This window comes from Equus przewalskii, chromosome 10, assembly GCF_037783145.1.
Source record: "Equus przewalskii isolate Varuska chromosome 10, EquPr2, whole genome shotgun sequence".
Classification (NCBI taxonomy): Eukaryota; Metazoa; Chordata; class Mammalia; order Perissodactyla; family Equidae; genus Equus; species Equus przewalskii.
The window spans coordinates 519,609-533,540 of NC_091840.1; the positions used below are offsets into that span (position 1 = coordinate 519,609).

A 13,932-nucleotide genomic window follows, 5' to 3' on the forward strand; every position below is an offset into this window, starting at 1 on the left:
CTTCGCGGATTGTGCTCGTCCTGGCTGTGCTCATGACGTTGCCTTTGACCTGCCCTTGACCTTGTGTGGCCCTTGCCGTGGCCTGACCTTGCCCTGACTCGGCTCTTCCCTGGCCCTGACGCTGAGCCTGCCCCTGCCCACTGGCCTGCCCTTCTCTGGGCACAGAGGCTGCTCCAGCGGGCCCCCCTCTGCCCCCTCTGCCCTTGTCCCGTTTGCCAGGTCTCTGTCATGTCCTTCAGTCCGAGGTCAGCCAGAGGGTCACCTCACAGGGGCTTTCCCCAACCTGGGCGTCTCCTGCAACACCTCTGGGGGGCTATCTTACTCTTTTTGTTTTGCACACGATTATCCAATGCTAATTCTCCCCACGACTGGACATTAGAGACTTGAGGGCAGAATAAAGTCTGCTTTGCCCCGTCTTGGTCGGGTTGTCCAGAGAAACTGGACCAACAGGATGTCTGTAGGGAGAGAAATTTATTTAAAGGAACCAGCTCTCACAGTTGTTCAGCTGCAAGACCAAGACCTGCGGGGCAGGTGGGGCCCAGGGGGAGCGTTCTGCGGGCAGAAGTCCCTCTCCCTTGGGGAGGTCAGTGTTTGATCTAGTCGGGCTCCCAGCTGGGTGGATGAGGTGCACCCACACCACGGAGGCTCTACTCAAAGTCCACCGATTCCAATGTTAATCTCATCTAAAAACACCTTCACGGAAACATCCAGAGTAATGTTTGACCTGTAGACGCAAAATAGCCAGTCATCATTCTATAGGTAAGAAAGATAACGTGAGTTTTACTTGAGCCAGAATAAGGATCACAACCCTGGAAGGCCTCTTCCAGAAAGGAAGAAAGCATTCCAGGGAAGCGAGGTCTTACAGCAGTAAGGAGTACAGTCTTACACCTTTTTAGAAAAGAGGACTTACCTTAAACATGCCTAGGATACATATTCATCAAAGTTTCAGACAGCTGTTCAGTTGCAAATCTGCAGGTCACCATGAACCTGACGTCCGGGAAAGGGAACTTATCTTCAGGAGTACTAACACGAGCATTACTGGTACTGGTGTGCATAGGAAGGGAAGTATGCATTCTTGTCTTAAAAGAATGCATTTGGGGCCAGCCCAGTAGCATACTGGTTAAGCTAGAGTGCTCCGCTTTGGCAGCCCAGGGTTCACCAGTTCGATCCCGGATGCAGACCTACATACCGCTTATCAAGCCAGGCTGTGACAGGCATCCCACATATAAAATAGAGGGAGATGGGCACAGATGTTAGCTCAGGGCTAATCTTCCTCAAAAGAAAAAAAATTAAAAATAAAAGAGTGCATTCTTTTACTTTGAGATAACGTTTAATGCAGTCTTTACTTTAATAGTTAAAGCAGATGTACAATGTATGTTTCAAAGACCATAAGTCAGATTTTTTAGTTCAAGATGAATGAGTGTTAAACCAGAATAGCTACCCTATACCTCAATATGTGAAAATCTCTTGTCAGACCAAATATCTGGGCACCATGCCCCAGCCAAGTCAACACACAAAATTGACTGTCAGATTCCCATTGTTTCCCAATGCTTAGCAGGATGCACAATGCCAGTCCTGGGGTGGGCATTCAATAAGAATGTGCTGAAACAATGAATGAATGATAATTGCAGCCTTGAAGGTTGAAGATTTAAGGAATAAGAGCAGATGAGGAAAGTTCTATCTGCAGATTGTTTGGACCAACCTTCCTGCTGAAGGTAAAACGGAACCTCTTAATCTCAAATTCGTGTGCCCGATGTGCAGTAAGCCAAACACTGAGACATCGGTGCTTGGAGATGGAGAAGGCTTTATTCGAATTGGCCAAAATGAGAAGGCGGGAGCTTAGGTGCTCTCAAATCTGCCTTAACAAGAGAAGAGAGCAGGGAGGATTATAGAGCTAAGGGGTGTGGCAGAAGGAGTTTCGCAGAAACAAAGGGGTAATCCCAGTTTCTTTCTTTCCTGATAAGACTCTTGGGCAATCTGACTTCTGGGCAGCTGGGAGCTGGTTATCTAGTGATCCTTGAAGGCATTCTATTTTTTCTGTAAAACAACTTCATAAATCCATGTGATCCTTGAGTTATACTGCCTCAGGTTAAACAGGAAAAATAGCAAACTGACAAGATTAACTTCTTTTCATAACAAGATCAAAAGGTAATCTTATTGAATATTTACAGTAACCCTCAGGTACCCAGCTTCAAAAGCTACTAGAAATGATGACTGAAATAGTTTAAATACATTTTAAAAGCATTGAAGAGATGACAAAATAGCAAGGAACATTAGCCCAAATTCTAGGTGATGAGAACCCAGAGTAGTAGTAAGCAGAGGTCAAAAACTGCTTTTGCCTCACGGACGCCTGCTGAAGCCAAGGAACAGAGTTCCTTCTTTAGGGAAGGGGGTGGGACCTAAGTAAGAGCTTAGGGCTAGGCCAAAGTGGGTGTGTATTTGGAGAACATCTTCCCCTAAATCTGGGACCCCACAGGGTTACACTCTCAAAAGAAGGATGAACTACAAGTAAATATGAATAGGAACCACTCTGGAGTCTGCTCTTGCATGGATTTGCAGCCCAAATTCACATCACTTGATTATCCAAAACACTCAAGTCGATAATTTTAAAGCAGATAGGGAATGGAACCCCCCCAGTATTGGGAGATGCAAACACAAAACCTCCCCTGAGGACCATGTCTTCCTCCCAGACAACACAGGACAATGACAATTATTTCTCGAGAACAATGAGCATCACACAGTCAAAAGGGACTAAGTGTTACAGACTGAATGTTTGTGTCCTCATAAGAAGAGACACCAGACTGCCCTCTCTCTCTCCTGGAGCACACAGCAAGGAAAGGCCGTGTGAGGACACGGCAAGGCAGCCATCTGCAAACCAGGAAGAGAGCTCTCACCAGGAATCAGCCATGCCGGCACTGTGACCTCGGACTTCCAGCCTCCAGCACTGAGAGAAAATAAATTTCTGTCGTTGAAGCGCTCAGTCTGTGGAATTCTGTTTTGGGAGCCCAAGTGGACCAATAATAGACCGAGCATACAAGGAAGCAAGATGCCACGAATGTCTGCATAACAGACAGTGGATAAATGCAGGTGTTGGCTTTATCAGATGCACATAATGGGATAAACTATGCCTACTCCGTCTAAAGAGAGAAAAGCCAAGCTTGAAAATATCTACAGGGAAGAAGAAACTATAAAAAGTGACTAAGCAGATTCTATAAAGAACTAAAAAGAGCTTTTAGAAATTAAAAACATCATAATTAAAATTTAAAAGCCTAGTGGACAGGTTTAAGAGATCAGGCATGGATGAGAGAATTAGTGAACTGGAAGATGTCAGAGAAATTATGCAGAATGTGGCACAAAGGGACAAAAAGGGAAATGATAGGTGAGATTAAGAGACATGGAGAATAGTGAGGTCTAATAGACATTTAACTAGGTTTTTAGGGCCGAGGCCATACATAAACAGAAAATGGCTGAGAATTTTCTAGAACTGATGAAATATGCCAACCCTCAGATCCAAGGTCCCCCCAAAATCCCAAGCTGGATAAATTAAAAGAAGTTCACATCTAGAAATATAATGGTGAAATTGCAGAACACCAAGGAAACAAGAAATCTCTAATGTAGCTATCAAGAAAGTCTGAGTACCTTGGACAGACTGACATCTGGTCTCCCAACATGAATGCTGGAAGCCAAAAGACAGTGCAATGATAGACTATGACCGCCCAGGGAAAATATGTTTTCAAGGATGAAAATGAAATAAAGACACTTTTCAGACTGAGAACAATTTGCCTTTATTTCTAGTGACACTTTTTTCTACCAGCAGACCCTCCTACAGGAAAGAATAAAGGCTGTTTTCAGCCAAAAGGAAAGTGACTGCAGGTTTTAAAGCTGAAGTGCAAGAAGGAGCAAAGAGCAAAGAAAGTGGTGAGAAAATCTAACAAAATTGATTGTACAAAACAACATCTTATTTGATTTTTTGAAAAGAGACAATTTTTTAATAATTATTTTTTGCATTTTAATTTAAAGGGGTAAATTGTTCTAAAGTCTTTGTGTTGTTCAAGAGAAGGGTAAAGGTAATGATTATCTTTAGTCTTTGATAAATTAAATATGCATATTGTAATTTCTAGCATAAGGACTAAAAATAGAGAGTTTATAATTTTTCTATTAAAAGAAAAAAACCAATCCCAAAGAAGGCAAGAAAGAAGGGAGTAAAAACCACAGACCAGGGGCTGGCCCAGTGGCATAGTGGTTAAGTTCACGATGCACTCCGCTTCGGCAGCCCGGGGTTTGCGGGTTCAGATCTCCCATGTAAGATATTTGCATTTGTCCCTTGCCTGCTTCTGGGGGAACCAGCCCCAAGAGAACAGTTGCTGTCACGCAGGAGGGAGGGTATCATATTGGGGAGGCATTTGCGAGGGTTCTCGTGCGCTGGCCACACTGTACTTCTTGACCTAGGGGGTGATTGATAATTTGTGTTCACTTTATAATTACTTATTAAATGGTACATGTGTTTTCATGTACTTTTCCACATGTATATGGCATTTTACCCTTTTATTTATTATTTATTATTCATTTATTTATTTTGCTGCAGAAGACTCACCCTGAGCTAACATCTGCTGCCAATCTTCCTCTTTTCGTATTTGAGCCGCCGCCAGAGCATGACCACTGACAGATGAGAGGCGTAGGTCCATACCCGGAAACCAACCCAGGGCCACCGAAGCAGAGCAGGCCGAACTTAACCACTATGCCACCGGGGCTGGCCTACATTTCACCATTTTAGAAAGCAAAATTGAGCAGATGAAAATCTACAAACAGTAGTAGATGAACTAACTGACACTTCAGAGGACAGTGGGGAGAATTAAAAAGTATTCCAAAGGCCAAAGGGCACGTGATTCACAACCCCTGTGGAAGGTGGCACCCTAGCATGCAGGCTGCTCGCCTGTGGATGTGCTGTCTTTCTTGGGGTCTTGACCACTTTATTTTTTAATTTAATTTTTTTAACTTTTATTGACTTATTTTTTGTGTGTGAGGAAGATTGTCGCTGAGCTAACATCTGTGCCAATCTTCTTCTATTTTATGTGGGATGCTGCCACAGCATGGCCTGATGATCAGAGCTAGGTTCCTGTCTGGGATCCAAACCTGTGAACCTGGGTTGCTGAAGCAGAGCTTGGGAACTTAACCACTACACCACCAGGCCAGCCCCATTGACCACTTTAACTCTGTGCCATGAGCACAGAAGTTTTCACTAGAACTATGCCACCACTAATTAAGGTTTTGTGGAGAAATTATTTTCAAGAGTGAATTTTATCCAGCTGATTTAATTCCTGACCTCAATGAACAGTTTATAAATTATTTTTTCGATTTTCATTTGAATGAAATAATTTTCATCCTATCAATTTAACTCTTCAGTCCATTTTTTTGGTCCACATAAGATTTTTCTGACTATGCACCTACCATTATGAATGCTCTCTTGAGGCTATTGTTTCTACCGAGTCTAACTTTCCTGAGTCAAATATAAAGATCTAAATTCCATCATGTGCTGTTTCAGCCAATGTCATTTAAAAAAAATCTGTGTTGATATTTGAAACAAGAATATTAATTATGTATTAGATAAAAGATTGATCAGTTGTATGTGTTTACCCATCCATGAGAAAATGTTCCCCAATTGTTCTGTGGTCCAACACGGGATCATGGCCTTGCTAACCCAACACTTCCACACATTTCCAGGCACTCTGTGGCCTGTGGGTCAAATGTCCTGCTTTGTGGCAAAGCGCCCTTGCCATCTCTCAAGTTTTCCTTTCCTCCGGCTTCTTCTTCATCTTCAAACAGGGTTCTCTTCCCTGTGTCCTGAGGATGGCTCCAACCCCTTCTCTAGGACCCTGTCTGCTGCTCTGCCCATGGTCTGCCTTGTGCTTGGGTACGTGTGCTTACATGCTACCTGACCCAATTATCCCCCCCTCGGTGGCAAGCCTCGAGCTCACTCCTCACGGCCCAGGACATCTGAAACTGAGCCTGGTGCACACTCAGAAAATGTCTGGGCAGCCAGGTCAGCCAGGTCGTTGTGGTGGAGGCCTGTCAGCAGTGTGTTTTGGACTCATCTCTCCCTGTGATGACCCAGGGTTCACAGTTTTATGATGGCCCGTGATGTTCCAGTAACATAGAATGAGTTAGGCAGCATGCTGCAACACCAAAAGTTAAACAAAAACATGTTGGACCACAGTGTGTGTGTGGGGGGGTGAAGGGTGCCCAACAGAGGCTCCATGGATGCTCCACAGGGACGGCCAACTGATGACATCACAGCACTGCCTGTGTACCAGCGGCTTCCCCAAACACTTGTGAAATGCGCTGCTCACAGACTTCTCACAAGGAACCATTCTGGCTTAAGAAATGGGGAAGGTGAGGCCCAGGGAGGGCGGTTGCTTGCCCAAGGTCACCCAGCTGGGAAACAGTGGAGCCGGGATTCCACCTCAGGCAGATCTTTGAGTCCCTCTCACCTCAGAGTCTGCAAAACCAAGTTCCCAACACTCCCCAGGTTGTCCTATGGATTCCAGACACTAACCGTGACAGACAGGAGCGTTCTGTCTGCCCCTGGCAGCGTCACCAAAGCGGGTGGTTCTCAGGGGTACCTCGAGGGTCTGCATTAGCAGGAGCCCTTTCTGTCCTAAAGGTTGCGCCTGTCTGCCGATATCCTACCACCCACTTCACCTTTACACAGCCAGTTGGGTCCCTGCCTCCCGCCTGAGGGCCATTTCTTTCTGAGGCCTCCTGCCTCACCAGCTTCACAAGTCCTAGGTGGGCTCAGTGGGCCTCAGGAGAGCAGGGTGGGTGAGAGCACCCAAGGTGACTCCCTCATACCCCAGAGAGTGACCATCCCTGCTCAGGCCTTTGACAGGTGGCTGACCCACCCATGCAGCCCCTCTTCAGCTCCGCCAGCCCCAAGTCCAGCGCCCTTCCTGCAGCCTGCATCTCCCCTTGCCTGCCTCCTGCCTGCAGGTCTCCATCAGGTGTCTCCAGAGACCCTCCCTCTCCGGCTCTGCCACTGACCTGTCCAGTAGGGGTCAGGACCGGAGTCCAAGAGGGAGAACGGAGAGTGCTCCACCCTCCTCCCGGGCTGGGCTAGTTGTGTGTGCCTTACTCCCCAGCAGCGAGACCCAGCATTGCTCCCGTTGTGCAGCTTCAGAGCACCGGACTGTCATTTCAAGAGTGATCACATTGGCGCAAAATTTAATTCTTATCCTAAGGCTCTCTCCTGGGCAACCGAGGAGGTTTTCCAGTCCCCCAAACACCGACTTGAGTGCAGGAGCTGGGGCAGCTCTGGGCCAGAGAGCCAGCAGGGCGCTGTCTAGGAGGAGGGGGAGGAGGGGGAGGACGGGGCAGCCGTACGGCTGCAGGCCGCGTCTTAGCTGGACTGACCAGCACAGAAGTGTCTAGAGCCCCGTGTGAGAGCAGGTGTCCTTCCTGTCTTCTCCCCCATCCCCTGGCTGGGCCTGGAATGAGCTGTCACGAGCATGACGATCATGGCTACTGTCTGTGGGAGCCGAGAAGTGACAGTGCAGAAGCAGGAGCCCGGCCTGGGGGTGGCGTGGGAAGGACTCAAGCCTCGGGGCCTGGAGGCCGGGCAGGGGGTGGGGCAGCGGGTGGGGCAAAGGCAGGGGATGGGCAGAGCGGGGGGTGGGGCATGCTGTGGGCCGGGCATAGGGCGGGCGGGGCTTGAGTGGAGCAGTGGGGGCGGGCTTAGACAGGGGGCCAAGGGGGAGGCGGGGGAGTGGGCGGAGCACCGGCTGGGCGGAGCTCGGGTGGAGCACTGGGGGCGGGCTTAGACAAGGTGGGGCACAAGCCAGGCTGGGGCGGGGGTGGGTTGGGCGGAGCATCGGCTGAGGGGGCCTGGGTGGAGCAGTGGGGGGCGGGCTTAGACAAGAGGGGCACGGGTGAGGCGAGGAGGGTGGGCGGGGCATCGGCTGGGCGGGGCTTGAGTGGAGCAATGGGGGCAGGCTTGGATAAGGCGGGCACGGGCGAGGCGGGGTAGGGGGAGCATCGGTTGGCGGGGCTTGGGTGGAGCAATGGGGGCGGGCTTAGACAAGGCGGGGAACGGGTGAGGCGGGGTGGGGGCGAGCGGAGCCTCGGCTGGGGGCCTCGGGTGGGGCTTAGACGGAGCCGTGACGTGAAACCTACATTAAATGGATTTTTTCTGTGGCTCTGGTACTTGCTGCGACTTCCATGAGGTTATGGTTTTGGTTAAAATGAATTTTCCGTGGCGGAAGAACTGGCACGTTTGCTGTGAATTCCTAGTGAGTCATCCGCAAATATACACCAAGTGTGAAGCTGCGCTCAGCTGTTGGTTTCTATTTACTTCTTGTCAGCAGGGGAGAGAAATAGAAGAGTTAATTGGTGTGTGCAAGTGCCTGGCTTTGGGGAAAATATGTTCAGTCCCTTTTTAGTTCCTCAGTCTATTTTTATTTGAACATCAGAGAAGGAAACTTAAGAAATGCTTTTCCATAGTCAAAGGGATAAAAACTTCACTTCACGTAAAGAGATTCCTTGCCTATCACCTAAGCATTCCTCCTCCCCTCCACCTTCTACAGTAGGGGACCCCCCAAAGGTCTCTAGCCTGGAGACCACACTGCACAAGACCACACAGAAACCAACCGCAGTGCAAACTGGGGAATGAGCTCTATGCTTCAGAAAAGAAACCTCAAACTGGTACATATAGTTACTGTATGACCCAGCAATTCCACTCCTATGTGTAAACTCAAGAGAAATAAAAACAGACATTGCACAGAAACTTCTACACAAATGTTTACAACAACTCTATCCACAATAGCCAAAAATGGAAACAACCCAAATGTCCATCTGCAAATGGATGGATAAACAAAATGTAGTCTATCCATACAATGGAGTGTTATTCAGTTTTTAAAAGGAAGGAAATTCTGATGCATGCTACAACATGGGTGAACACTGAAGACATGCTAAGTGAAATAATCTAGTCACAAAAGGATGAATACAATTCCGCTTATATGAGGTTTCAGGAGTAGTCAAATTTATAGACAGAAAGTAGAACCGTGGTTAGTAGGGGCTGGGAGGAGCCGGGGATGGGGAGTAATTGTTTAATGGGGACAGAATTTCAACTTGGGGAAGATGAAAAAAGCTCTGGTGATGGGTGGTGGTGATGGTTGCACAACAAAGTGAATGTGCTTTCACACTCTGAACTGACACTGAAGTGTGAAACTGAACTGTACACCAAAAAACAGGTAAAATGGTAAATTGTATGTTGTGAAACTCTTTTAAAGGAAACCTCTTTTAAAATGGAGTCAGGAGGCCAGAAGGGGGAGCTCCCACCCCTACCACTCATTGTCAAGTGCAGATCCCAACAGGAAGAGCACACCTTGCGTTTTCCACCAGGAAGAACCCTACTTTACTACCCCAGAAGGAGGAAGACTTTCTCCTTGCCCAGCAACAAGCCCAGCCAATGGGAAACGGCTGCAGCTCAGCCAATTGAGGAGCCGTCACAACCTGAGACCCTGCCCTCCTCCAATGGACTTTCGCTCATTCCTGACCCTGGTTATTCTGTAAAATAATGGTTCCTCTCCTGTGTTTGCCCGACTTGCCTGTGGTTTTGCCATACCTTGCATGTCCCAACTTGCAATTCTTTGCTATTCCTGAATCAACTCATTTTGCTAGTAAAAATAACTGGCTGTTTTATTTTTAAAGTCAACAACGTAAAGTATATTTCATGACAATTTAAAAATGAAAACAGAGGAAAACTGGGGCTGCACTGCTGTGCAGACCAGCTCCAGTGACGGCAGCTGCAGGGAGGACCTCTGACCATCACAGTTTCTCTGAGACCCCATTTCCTCGGTGTCGGTGGGAATAACAAAACCCCATCTCTGAGGGTTGTTGTGAGGTTAACACGGGCGAACCACAGATGCCCTGAGACTCTCTCACTGTCCATCCACCACAGGCCTGGACCACTCTAGATCCTTATGTAAGTGAGCAACAGTGAGGCCATCTTGTTTTGCTAAATAGCCCCAGCCCCTCCTCTGTGTGACTACTTGTTGCTCTGCACGTACTTTAAAAAAGTCACATGCTCTCCTGATTTATGGCCTCTGATGACGTATGTACTCCTTGATACCTTGATAAATTAAAACTTTGTTCTATGAGTTTCTCTCCAGAAACAGGCTGACCACAGGCAGGAAACACATCTACAAGGTATCCATCACAGCTGACAGAAGAATGGAAGAATGTGATGCCTGGAGCCCGTCATGCCTGGAGACCAACATCCCTGGATCCCCTTCTTACTGCCCATTTTCCTTATAATAAACTGCCTCAAGATTCTGTAATTTTTGAAGATGAGTTTTTGAGACATTAGTCACCTATCTTCCGATTAGCCAGCTAATCTAATTAAACGTCCTTTCTCGATCTCTAACTTGTGATTAATTGGCTCAGATCGCAGTGAGCAGAGCGAGCCCATTGCTGGATATCACTCACTGCCTAGTCTGGACAACTCGACCCCTCTCCACCCCGTGCATGACCATGGGCCAAACTTTCTCCCCTCTCCCCTGGTGGAAACTGAAAACAGTCATAACTGGCCAGGAGGTGCCTGTGGGAGCCGGCAGGGTGGAGGCCAATGTCCAGAACACGACCTATTCTCATCTCAAGGCAAGTGACTGCCACGTGGAAATCAAATCTCTCTAAACCAGAGGTCCTCAACTGCGTGTGATGAGAGGAATCTTGCACCCCCGCCCCAGGGACATCTGGCAATCTGGAGACATTTTCAGGGGTTACAACTAGGAGAAGGGGTGCACTGGCATCTCCTGGACAAGGGTGAGGGTTGCTGCTCAGTATCTGGCAGTGCACAGGACAGCCCCAGCACAGAGAATGGTCTGGCCCCAAGGGTTGAGAGTACAGAGGTTCAGACACCTTGCTCTAGACCCCAAGACCATCCAAGGGCCTCAGGAAAGGCTGGCTGAGGGGTAAGCAGGTGCCCACCTCCCAGTCCAGGCTTTCTGGTGGGCAGAGCTCCACACACCAAAACTCATTCCTGCTCTGATTGGGCCCAGGGCCCCTCACCACCACGGGCCGTTGTTGTGGACTCAATGTTTGTGTCCCCAAAATCCATAGATTGAAGCCCTAATTCTCAATGTGATGATACTTGGAGATGGGGCCTCTGGGAGGTATTTAGGGTTAGATGAGGTCATGAGGGTGGGGCCCCCATGATGGTATTAGTGTTCTTTCAGATTTACAGAGTTGGGGGAGTGTCCCACCATGGAACCAGCCCCAAGTGGCTAGGGACTCTCATGGTGGAGACCCTTTCTCCTTTGGCTTATGAAACAAACATCTCTGTTGGAGACACCTCCAGGCACTGTTTGGTGAGCCTTATGCTTATCCCAGGGCAGGAAGACAGAAATCCATATGTGGATATAATCCTCTTCTTAGGTGGTTATTTTTATTTGGACCTTCAGGTGGCAGTTGTCATGTTCTAGCTGAGCTGAGACCAGCTTGGAGGTGACTGCTGCTAAAAGATTCTGAGATTCAGGACGTTGGGCACGGGAGAGAAACAGGCAAGGTCTCCTCCCCACGGTCATCTCCATCCCACAGCTGGGAACAATGAGAGTGGGCTGAGGGTTTCCTGACCCTTATCCTAGAGTGAGGCTGGACATGCAGGGTGGGGGGTCCAGCAGAAGGAGGTATCCCACCTTAACTAGGTATTTGTCAAGTGGTTCACCCCTGATTGGGACCGTGGAACTGAGCTAAAGATGGGAAGAGAAATTCCCCTGAGTTTTTGGGGTTTTTTGTGAGTGTGGGAATGGGGACAAAATGCCGCCTGCCTCATATTTTTCCACTGTGTCTACTTTCCATCCTATCTTCCTCTGTCTTTGCTTTTTTTACAGAGGCTTCACCAGTACCTAAACCAACTAATCAATCACTAAACAACAGGTATCGCAAACTAAACTGGCATTCCAAAGTAATCTTAACTTCAACAATCGCTTTTGTAATTCTTCTTCCACTCTTTCTCCTCTGTGCCCAGCCCCGGAGGAAGTGGGATTTAAAGCAGGTCCCTGCACGCGCGCAGTGGGCCCTCCCGCGCGCTGGGTGAGGGGATGAGGCGGGAGGCCGGAGCCGCTGGGCCTGACCACCAGGCCCCCAAGGCGGCGGGCGTCTCCGGAGAGTGGGCGCTGCCGCCTGGACTCTGCGCGCGTACGGACGCGCCCCGGGTCAATCTTGGAGCGCAGAGGGCCGGCCCGCGCGACTGCTTCCTGGAGACGGAGAGAAGCCCACCTTGTCTCCTACCCTCGCGCCTGCACAACCCGTGCACGGCCGCACACACAAGCACCTGCAAACGTAGGCAGACGAACGCGCGCGCAAAGGCACACATGCACACACAGGCACGCACGCACACGTGCTCACGTACACAGGCGCACGCGGGAGTGTAAACACCCGGCCCCGCCCCCTGCTCGCCCCGCCCCTCATTGGCTGCGGGAGCAGCTTCCCCGCCCCCTGATTCCTCTGGCCCCGCCCCATCTCGCCTCCGGGCCTCCATTGGCTGTGGCTGTGGCGTCACCGTCCTAGGCCCCGCCCCATTCCCCGCCTCCCATCCGCTATTGGCGGCTGCAGCCGTATGGTCCCCAGACGGGCGGGTGGGTGTCGGCCTGGAGGCGGAGACGAGAGCGACATGGACAGGCAGTTCAGCCAATGAGCGTGCGCTGCTGCCCTAGCAACTGCGGCCGGCCAATGGCGGGGCGGGGCGGGGCTGCTCGCTGTCAGGCGGCAGGCGGCGGGCGGCGGTCGCGGGCGGCGGGTCCTCGGGGCCCCGGGTGCCCGGCCGCCCCTTTTGCGCGTCCGCGGGCCGGGCATGGGCGCCGGCGCGGCGGCGGCACGATGAGCGGCTTGGGCAGCCCGGTGCGCGCCTACGACTTCCTGCTCAAGTTCCTGCTGGTGGGCGACAGCGACGTGGGCAAGGGCGAGATCCTGGCGAGCCTGCAGGACGGCGCGGCCGAGTCCCCGTACGGCCACCCGGCGGGTGAGCGCAGGCCGGGCCGGGGAGGAGCGCGCGGCGGGCCGGGGAGGAAAGGGGCGCGGGCCCGGCTCGGGGGAGCAGGGCCGGTCGGGGGGCGCGCCGGGCTCCGGCTGGCCTGTCTCGGTCTGGGTCGGCCCGCGCTACGTGGGCGGCCCCGGCTGCGCCGCCGTTCCGCGCGTGGGGGACCAGGCGGCTCGTGGGGGCCCGGGCGGCTCGTGGGGGCCCGGGCGGGCGCACGCGGCGCGTCTCCATCCCCTCGCCGCGGTCTGTGCGCCAGGGGGAGTGGGCGGCTGGGCAGGGCGCCGGGGTCCTCCCACGCTGGGGTGACTGCGAGGCGGAGGAGAGCGTGGGGTGTGGAGAGGGGGCGGCGGGGCGGCTCCGGTGGCCCCGCAAGGAGGACAGAACACGCAGGGGTGCGGAGCGTGGGTCTGCTCGCAGCGGGTGGTGGCTCTGGGCGTGGGTCGGGTGGAAGGGAAGGGAGAGGAGACACAAGAGGACTAGTCCGGAGGCTTCTCCAGGGTTCTCGCCATGTCCAAGGGGTTCCTCGCCTCGGAGGACAGGCCCGGTAGGGCCGGAACCCAAGTGACCCTCGAGAGTGCGTCCTGGGGCGGAGGCAGGGAAGCACCGACCCGAGGTGCAGGAGAGTGGGTTCCAGATCAAGGGGAGGCCAGAGCGCCCAGAGCTCCGGGGCAGCGGGCAGTGGAGGTCCCTGTAGTTTGAGTTTTGAGAGCTGCAGCCCCTGAGAGGTGGTAGACCCTACGAGGGAAAGAAGGGCAGGAGGAGAGGAGAGGAAAGTGCGGTGGGCAGAAACCTGGGTCAGCAGGCTGGAAGAGACTCAGGTGGGTGTCCGGCACGCGTGCATACACACGAACACACACCCCTACACCTGTCTTTACCCACCACAGTCAGCTTTGATGGTGTAG

The 13,932-nt window shown here is 51.4% G+C and overlaps 1 protein-coding gene across 1 annotated transcript in view; it reads left to right on the forward strand.

Moving 5' to 3' along the window:
* The first annotated feature begins 12,738 nt into the window (after positions 1-12,738).
* RAB40B (RAB40B, member RAS oncogene family) overlaps positions 12,739-13,932 on the forward strand; it is a 39,185-nt gene continuing 37,991 nt past the window's right edge. Inside the window, exon 1 of the mRNA XM_070561299.1 lies at positions 12,739-13,012. Coding sequence (XP_070417400.1) covers positions 12,871-13,012 — 142 coding nt within the window. The 5' untranslated portion in view covers positions 12,739-12,870. The remainder of the gene's footprint in view (positions 13,013-13,932) is intronic.